This window comes from Mercenaria mercenaria, chromosome 8 (assembly GCF_021730395.1).
Source record: "Mercenaria mercenaria strain notata chromosome 8, MADL_Memer_1, whole genome shotgun sequence".
Lineage (NCBI taxonomy): Eukaryota > Metazoa > Mollusca > Bivalvia > Venerida > Veneridae > Mercenaria > Mercenaria mercenaria.
The window spans coordinates 57,626,114-57,636,063 of record NC_069368.1 but is presented as its reverse complement, the minus strand read 5'-3'; the positions used below and the strand labels follow the sequence as shown (position 1 = coordinate 57,636,063).

Here is a 9,950-nt window from a genome sequence, read left to right as displayed (position 1 = left end):
TAGCGAACTGTGACTGGTAGTGTTTTGAAACTTGCCGGCAAGTCTAAATGTGATTCTCTATTTTCCGTTTTTCATTACCAAGTCTTTTTTTACCATTAAGTGTTTGAATGCCTGTATAATTATGGTGTGTTTGTGTTTGTAAATATACAATAACATATGATTAGAGAAATTAATTTAAAGATGGTGACATTGTTTCAGGACTTTAAAGTTGAAATTGTAGTATTTTCATAACAATATAGGACTCCGAGGTAATACACACAAGATACTTTTCACTTTACGCCAATACTGTCGGAGTTATTGCCCATTTGTATAACAACTGGTGAGATAAGAATTCGACAGGTAGCTTTTCCAATGTTGCTGGTTGGTAGGCTGCTAGCTAATCATTTGTTTAACCTTGATATACTCACAACAGGTCACAATAGCCTAAATAGTTTTCCTTATATATTCTATATAAAACTGACCTTTTTCAAAGAGCTACCAAACATAGCTAGACCCATTTCAGAGAACAAATCCTTACCTCATTTAAAAGAGTTATGATAAAACTGATATAAAATTAAGAGAAAAGTAGGGGTCATGTATCTTCTAAGAGAGATTTCTCTGGTCACATTTACTTACTGTAAACTGACATCAAAATCACACTGCTGTGACCTGGAAGTACTACTCATACTAAAATTGATCTTGACTTCACCAAATACAACCTGCTCTCCCATTTTTCCTACCAAAATGTCAACAATACATCCACAATGAAATTTAAACAAAAACTAGCCTCAATGTAGACCTGTTGCCGTGCCAAGTGAAAAATAAGTGTTCAAATACCTGGCAGCCATCACGCGACTAGACCAGATGGCTCCCACGCTGGTTCCTTTAGTTTAGTTAGGCCAACATACGTGGTCAAACATGATTTCGACACAAATGAAGAGAGTAAGCGAAATCTCATTTGCTTTATAAAATGATTATTCGACCTACACCATTCCGTTCTTCTCTTTTAAACGCAGCTTTACCCACAGATTCGTATGTAGGTTTTTACCTATTCAATATTTCGCCAACAGGAGTTTCAATTGAAGTTAATATAATTAGCTGAGTGACGGTAATTGTTTTGGACGGAAGAACTAATATTGTTCAAAATATTTACTGTAACAACAGGCCACCAACTGGGAGTAGCAATAACATTTCCTTGTTATAGTTTTGAAAGCTAACAGCGTTTACTAATTTGAAATGATATAAAGGATAGTTAGCTGCTGATTTATGCGTGTTAATTAAACGTGATAAAGATCTTTCGCTTGGATGAATTATTAAACAACCCTCTTTTATTGTTTTCTCATTGCTTAACATATGCTTTGAATTATTTATGGAAATAGTGCCGTGGATCTATTGAAGGGGTTGATGACTTATGTGTTGCCTCTAAGTATTCCTAAACAATTTTTCATGAAATTTAAGTTTCCACTTTTTCTGTTTTATTATCGCAGCAGCGTTGTTTGTGCCGTGTGGCGGCCGTAAAATGTCTCCCCGTACATTCAATCAGGGCTGTTATATTTCGATTTTCTCAGATCGTTCAGCACGACTTTTATGTCGTGTTATTGGTAGTGTTTAGTTTATCAGCTTGAACATGAAGGTCTGGGTGGTTCCAATACTCCTGCTTTCATAGCTTTTGGTATCGTATAATCACCCCTAGGATACGGTGCCTGCTTTTTAATTTTGTATTTTGGCAGTTCCTGTGATATGCAGGCTCCATAACCTCAGATCCCCTTTCTAAATTCCAGTTTGTTTAGTTCTGCCCATTGTTTTCTCGTTTTGGACAAACCCATTATTTTAACTGGGGACCATACGCCGCTTTTCATGGAATCACACGCTAGTGTATCATTGAAGGTTTTATGTGCACCGCGGTATTAATACATCTGCGGATGTCTCTAAATTGTTTTTGTACTTGTAGCATGTGTAAATGTTGAGTTCTGCTCAGCCCGGGGCTAGAGGGCGTGGACGGAAGCATGCATTTCCACTACCGTCCATGAACAGGCTCAATCATACCGAGCCTGCAACATTTTCGTTTTTGTCGTGTTGGGCCACCTGTGGAATTTCCACTTTTTCTATTTTAAAGATCCCTATCAATTCCAGTTAATTATTCATTTTATTCTGAATACAGAAATTTCTACTTCATTTATATAAAAACTTTCTTGCAATGGGTAACTTTATTGATAACTTTGGATCGGAATATAAGACTTTGCTTTTCAAACACGTGATCGGTTCAAATACGTCAGTGGCGTTTCCCAACTGATGGCTTGTTTCAGTACGATGTCCGGTTGTTGCAACCCTTTTTTGTTTTTCACTGGTTTGATTTGTGTAAGAGTATGTATGTTTGTGTAAATAACAGTCATGATGCATTGCTGTAACTCTTTAAGCGTTGTCCTTGTTCCTTTTTAACATGTAAAATCTCGCGTAGCCAAATGCCAAAGATTGTTGTCATAATATTATTTCCCTTAAATAAGGATCTGCTTCATTTACAACTTCAATCTTGCAACGCGCTAAAGCATTAGACGATTTTCGGTGCAGTAATTAATGCAGCAGTACTGTTACAGATTTTTTGTAGCCTAGCGCAATATATCACATGGATTGTATTTGCATATTTTGTCCATTTTGTGAAAAATGAGGCATATGTAAAAGGATATATGAAGAATAAATTGATACTAGATGTGCATTTGCATACGTCAAGAAAGAACAGAAATGTTTACGTTTGGCATGCTGGATAGCACAACAGCATGTAATGAGCTGTGAAATAAAACAAAATAAAAACTTCTTTTCAAATCATTCCCTACTAGTTACAGCCTAATGGACATGTTTTAGTTTTAGTTTAGAAATAATGAAGCAGTCTGTAACTTCTATAAGGTATATATCGCGCCAACAGATAAGTGGTCGGTATGTTTCTGAAATTTTGCCAAATACAAATTCATGAATATATTACAAATATAAAATCGTCTTGTTACAATTTCATAAAATTATTATTCTATCAATACTGTCCCTAAAAGGCATATAAACGCATATTCCCTTTGAACGATTGCAGTCTTTAGATTTAGTGACTCAGAGTTTTGTCAGGAAACTGACTAAGATTTGATCTGCTCCGATTCCGCAGTGACAAATGCTGTATTTAATGAGAATCCGTTGATAGATCGATTTCACAGATTGCATTAACGAAGCGAACAGTTATTCAGATAGTTACAAAGAAAAACCAGAAAGAAATGTATCATTTTTGATTCATGCGGTGATCCTTTACATAACACGCTAAAGTACACTTAACGCCTCTAAAAATAAGTGCTTAATGCAACTTAATGCCATTAACAGTAATTAAATCACATAGACAGAGGGCCACGTTCCATGAAAGTCAAGTAGACGTAACACAAAAGGATCATAGTGTAACAGACACTGGCAAATATCAATAGGGGGTTGAGTTTAATGTGCTTAAGTTTCCCACTTAGTTTCAAGAAAGAATATATAACCGATCCATCCCCAATGCAATTTAAGTTTACTCACTCAATGAAACCAATGCATATTAGGTCTTTTTCGAAGACTTGTTTTGAAATCATTTTTATATTGTGCTCATATGTAGTTTACTTGTATGTATGCATGAAGTACGCATTGTATTCGGATTAAGTTCTGCTTAATGGTCCATAATCCTTACAATTTTAATCTTAGAAATAGATGAAACAGCTTTCCAAATAGATGTGATACATACACACATGCTTAGAAAAGCACTACTTTTAATATTTCACATAAACTGTTACAGTTGGAGTCATAAAGGGAGGTTACAAAAAACAATAGATTCAATAAAGCATTCTAGTATATTCTGCAATATTCAAACCTTTGACAAATGTCACAGAAAGTAATTTCAAAATAGGATTCAACAAGAAATTTATGTATGTTACGTACATAACGGAAAATGTGGCAGCCACATTTTAAACAAAAGCATTATGAGCCTTTAAACCAAGTTCTCACGCTTTAAATCGCCACGGTGCTCTGTTGGATAGTGGAAAGTGTATAATTTATAAACAAAAGCAAAGAATCAAGCGGAATAACTATACTCCAAGACAGACAAATACATAGTAAACGTAAATGCAAAGAGAATAGACAACTGTGGGACAAAACAACATTTAAGAAATAATTTATAGCAAAACAGTGCTTTATCACTATTTATACACGATAGGCGGTTATACGTCGGGCGTAATAATTTCACGAGGGCGCATATAACCGCCCGAGCGTATAAATAGTGATAAAGCACCGTTTTGCTACAAATTATTTCGATTCTAATATGTTCTTTATTGTAAAATTTATAACAAATATGATGGAACTATTTGCGTTGTGTTGGACGAATTATACAACAAGAGCGAAACCCAAGTTCAACCTTTTACTATCGTTCTGATAATAAAAAAAAAAAAATACAATACGGACGTGACGTCAAAACGGCACAGCGCTCAACAACGTCACGTAACAAATGGCGCGTCACGTTACGTTACTTCTTCCCAACATCCTGGGGGCCGCGAAATGCTATTTACTGTAAAATAAATTTCTTATTAAGAAAATATACATGTTAAGTTAATGCAAATTAAATTTATCTATGCGTCATAGAAATACTATTTACTTATGAAATATGTTACTTATGAATAAAATAGTCTTATTGAATATTATTCAGTGTTCATTTTTTCTCGCAATACGAAACACAAAATTGTCATTTCAAATTTTCGAGTTTAAAGGTTCGAATCCTGGTCACAGCACCAAAATGTGGTTGATATTTGCGTTGTGTTGGACGAATTATACAACAAGAGCGAAACCCAAGTTCAACCTTTTAATTCACTTCTAACGGATACAGTTTTGTGATAGGTCTGTTAGACAGTTTGTTTCCAACACGAATTTTTGCTGATCTAATGAGTCCATCTTTGCCCTTGACAACTACCTCAACAACAGCTAGTCTCCAGGTACTACGCGGTGTATCGTCATGGACCTGAACCACACTGCCGACTGAAATGTACTGTTTGTTACTTCCGCTGGTAGTGTGATGTTCCCGTAATGCTGTAAGGTATTCATTCCTCCAACGATCCCGGAAGTGATCAATAATCGTCTGCTGCACCTTTGCACGTTTTCGAATGTCTATTTGGGTGGTACTGGTCATCTCCAGGTTACTGCTAGTAATATCACGATAGGGTAGAGTCGTTATTCGTCTTCCGTATAATAGATGCGCAGGTGTAATAACCTCCGCCAACTCGAACTCTGAACCTACGTATGTAAGGGGTCTATCGTTAAGTGTTGCCTCGATTTCAGTAACGATCGTCTGCAGCATTTCAAATGTGATGTAAGAACGCCCAAGTACTTTCTTTAAGGCAGATTTTGTGAGGCCTATCAACCGTTCCCAGAAGCCTCCAAACCACGGCGCTCTTTTTGGGATGAATTCCCATATCGTTCCTCTGCTTAAAAGTTCATCTTGGATCATCGTGAAGAGTTGTTGTAGATGGGTAGATGCTGATAAAAAAGTGGTAGCATTATCAGACACCATAAGATATGGCAAGGACTTCCGGCTCACGAATCTTCGGAACGCTTGAATGAATGCATCTCCTGTCAAATCAGGCACAACCTCTAAATGTACCGCACGTGTGCTTGCGCATGTGAACAAGCATATGTAGGCTTTGCTTTCACATCCTGTGGCGTTCTTCACATACAAAGCTCCTGTATAGTCAACTCCTGTCACAGAAAATGGTGCGGAATCGTGTACTCTATACTTCATCAACGGTGGCGGGTCTGGAGCAGAAAACGGCTTGCCTTGAACTTTTCTGCAGGTTACGCATCTCCGAATAACGGACTTCACGCATTGCCTAATCGTTGGTATCCAGTATCTTTGCCGTATTAAAGTAATTGTTGCACTGACACCAGAATGCTGTATTTCACGGTGAGCATCTAACACTATAAGTATAGTCAAAGGATGTTTGGCTGGTAACAAAACTGGAAATTTTGTCATCTCGCTAAGCGGCGCATTATGTATACGTCCACCACATCTCAAAAACCCATCTGCGTCTAAAAAGAGTCGTAGCTGCCTTACTAACGTGAGTCGTCTGCTGGTGCCAGTCCTGATGTTGTTGATCTCGTTGGAATATGATGCTTGCTGGCAATGCTGTAACCACAGGCGTTCGGCGCTCTGGATCTCGTCAATCCCCAGACTCCTGTGGCAACGTTGTACTCGTACTGCTGGTTTTCTGCATCTCTGGACGAAACTCAAAACGTATGCAGTTACTCGTAGCAACTTTTTGTAGTGGCTATATCTCTGAATGTCGATGATTTTGTGTATTCCGGTCTCACATCCTGTACTACTGTTTACTTGTTCCGGTAGTGTTTCCTGGTTGTCGGTCGCAGTCATTAATGCAGGTGTGGGATGTTCAAGGTTTAAGCTCCTTTTCGGCCACTGGGTTTTATCAGTTATCCACATAGGTCCGTGCCACCATAAATTGTTTTCCTTGTGCTGTTTCGCTGTAATTCCACGTGTGAGTAAATCAGCAGGGTTCTGTTGCGTAGGACAGTAGCTCCACCGGAAACATCCGGTCAGTGATTCGAACTTCCGGTCTCAAGAATGTTGATCTCCTTGTTGATCGCACGTCTCAGGTCTTGAATTATCCAGTCGTTATACTCATTCACACGGGCGAGGTTTTTTCTCAAGTCTATGGGTAATTTGTCTATAACTATGGGAACGAGAAGGCTGCCGTACATGTCTCGACTCTGACCCAATGATTCCAAGCCTCGGATGTAAGTTTCCATTTTATCATAAAATTGTCTTAAACTGCTGATCGTAGATGAAGGTGCTGGTAGATTCAGTAACGCTTGCATAGTGGCATGAACTATTTTGTTCTGTTGACCATATCTTTCACATAATAACTCCACTGCTCTTTTGTAATTTGCATTGGTGAGCGCGAAACCCTCGACTGTCATGGCGGCTGTACCTTCTAATTGGGCTTTAAGGTATCCAAATTTCTGCACATCACTTAGATTCATGTTGCTGTGAACTGACGACTCAAATGAGTCCCAGAAAGATTGCCACTGTAATAGGTCCCCATCAAACTTTGGCAATGTGAGCTTAGGTAGTCTACTGAATTGCGATGCGTTCGATGTACTCATGCACGGAAAAGACGGCGGTAATGACGGCGGTTGCTCACTGTGGTTTGACGAATTTTCATCTATGCGGTGCGTATCTCGGGGTTGTATATCGATTTCCTGTGTTTCTTTATCTTTGTGACTAGATCTTTCTGCGATATATCGTTTGAATTTGCGTAATCTGATTTCTAGGTTGAGTGTATATTCTTCGGATTCTACCATCTCGTCCTCTGTGGCATCTACGTCGGTTTGTGCAAGAATTTTCTCGTTCAGGCTCTGGAGAATGTCGACTTTACTCTGAACAGTCTCTAAGGTAGCATCGAACTCTATCATGTCATCTTCTTCACTCGCCTCTGCTAATTTCTCGATAAATCGCTCGATGATTTTCTTAATACCATTTCTCTGGCACTGTAACTTCTGTAAATTCATTGTCTTTTTTGTCACGGCACCAAAATGTGGTTGATATTTGCGTTGTGTTGGACGAATTATACAACAAGAGCGAAACCCAAGTTCAACCTTTTACTATCGTTCTGATAATAAAAAAAAAAATACAATACGGACGTGACGTCAAAACGGCACAGCGCTCAACAACGTCACGTAACAAATGGCGCGTCACGTTACGTTACTTCTTCCCAACAGGAACCAATAGTAGGTCTTTGTTTATACACGCCAAGACCGTTAATGGTAATACGTCTTACGGCAGAGTTCAGTTCGGGTGAAAATAATTGCAAATTATTCAGCAAAGCGAATAACTAACTCAGTATGTGTGTAAATTAATCAACACATTTGTGCAATGTGACATTTCGTGTTATTAAGTAAAATATTTCATGAAATTTGAAAGCGCTTTTTTTATGATGCGTACATGACGCTAAATATCACGTTGACGTGACGTCAATATAATATCGTTGTGATGGTTAAAACATTGTTAGTCATATTAGAATTGGAAATTCATTCCTATAAGTATGCATATAACCGCAATCTTATCCACAATCATTCTGCAGAACGAACACTGTTGATAGCAGGAAATTAATGCTCATGTTATTCTATATGAATTAAATAAAACCTAACAAATCAAAGACGCATATACACAATGATTATGCAGAAGGGAGAGCGAAAGGAAAAGCAGCATTAAATGTGTCCATAACAGAAAAGAAGAAAAATATTAAAGCAGCTCAATCCGTGTGCCTTTCATATGTTGTCGGTAGCATGCATTTCATCTACCGTATGTGAGCAGGTTCAATCGGACAAACCTGCAACGATTTTATTTTATCGTGTTGGCCGACCTGTTGATTTTCCACTATAAGTTTGATATAAAAGCAGACATGACGTCATTTACATGAACCAAAGAGTAAAGCTGACTAACTTTATGTACTTCGTCGAACAATATTGCATAATAATTTTCAATACAACGAAGAAATGTTGAAATTTCCTTAGGAAGCAATTGCCAAACAGGATGCATTCATTTACTCTCTTTCCACGAATAGCGTGTTGAGAAATGAGACTGTTTTTCAGCAGTACAGGAACAAAACAGATTACAGAGACCATCTAACATTAGTGGTGTAAATACGTATATTTAATGCTAAAAAAAAGACAAGGATAAATATCAAACGGAGACAGTCATTGGAAATCTTTGTACAGTTTTCCATTATGCCTTTATTTGAAATATGGCTGCCACATTTTACGCCATGAATACTATTGAATCGTCATTGTATTTATGTTGTAAATGGTAAAAAAACATGTATATGTTTATGCTAATAAACTTTTGAAACTTGAAACTAAAACTATAAATTTGTTGTTAAATCCTATTTTCAATAATTGTTTTCTTTAATATTTGTCAAAGGTTTAAAAATTGATGAACATAATAAAATGTTTGTTTGAATTTTATCGTTTTTTGGTTACCTCCCTTTATGACTCTATGAGTTTTCGTCTTTGTCTGTTAAAAAAATGTAACTGGTGTTGGCCATAACCTCTGTTAAATCCACGACTGAATATTTGCATAGCAGGCTAATACTTCTGCTCATCGTGTTTGTATAAAAAGTTACTATTTATAGACACAGGTGTTCGGTCATTACTTACATTAAATTCGATAGAATTTGACAAGAATTGACAAGAAAATGAGTCGTAACTTTACATCCCTTCATATGATTACTAGAAATGTTGAATTTTCCGTTACGTTTTTTGACTGCTGGTAGAAATTGTTATGAACATGCTTAACGTAAGTCAGGAGCCTCAGTGACCGAGTGGTTTAGGTCGCTAAGTTTACCCTCACCTATTCTTCAGGTTAGAAAGCCGTCCAACTGGCTTACGAAAGGTCGGGGGTTCTACCCAGGTGCCCGCCCGTGATGAAAAAATGCACGGTTGGGCACCTGAGGTCTTTCTCCACCAGCAAAGTTGGAAAGTCGCCATATGACGTATAATTGTGTCGGGTGATATTTTATCTTAAAACACCAGACCCTCTAAACTACAACATTGCAGGACAATGTATTTTCGTACTGCAAGCGTTTTGCTTTCATGATCAACATTTTTTATTTAAGTTATTTTCTTTATGATTATGTATTTCTACGTAGCTGTCAAACGTTTTCTAAGAATATTCCATCATATAGTGATAACCAGAGAAAATATTTTCAAACGAAGTGTTTTATTTTGTCCAACAGAAACTGTTTTCCAAATGCAATCAGTGTAACCCTTCTGAAACGTAGCGTGAATGCATTTCTTAAGAAACATTTAACCATGTAAATGTTCATTACAATTATGCTCTTTGTATTTTAAAATTGAATGCCATTTCATTTAACGTGTTCAATAAATGTGGATGCTATCTTAATCTGTGCTTT

At 37.3% G+C, this 9,950-nt stretch overlaps 2 protein-coding genes across 2 annotated transcripts; both read right to left on the bottom strand.

Annotated features, from left to right (window-relative positions):
• Nucleotides 1-4,831: 4,831 nt before the first annotated feature.
• Nucleotides 4,832-6,460, bottom strand: LOC123526640 (uncharacterized). Its single transcript, XM_045305886.2, has one exon. The coding sequence runs from the start codon at nt 6,458-6,460 to the stop codon at nt 4,832-4,834; it is 1,629 nt and encodes a 542-aa protein (XP_045161821.2).
• Nucleotides 6,461-6,573: 113 nt separating this feature from the next.
• Nucleotides 6,574-7,548, bottom strand: LOC123558696 (uncharacterized). The gene has a single exon (XM_045350573.2). The coding sequence runs from the start codon at nt 7,546-7,548 to the stop codon at nt 6,574-6,576; it is 975 nt and encodes a 324-aa protein (XP_045206508.2).
• Between the last annotated feature and the right edge of the window lie 2,402 nt (nt 7,549-9,950).

What these genes read in the sequence shown, in the direction of transcription:
- LOC123526640 (XM_045305886.2), bottom strand. Translation starts at nt 6,460, where the DNA reads ATGTGGATAACTGATAAAACCCAGTGGCCGAAAAGGAGCTTAAACCTT.
- LOC123558696 (XM_045350573.2), bottom strand. Translation starts at nt 7,548, where the DNA reads ATGAATTTACAGAAGTTACAGTGCCAGAGAAATGGTATTAAGAAAATC.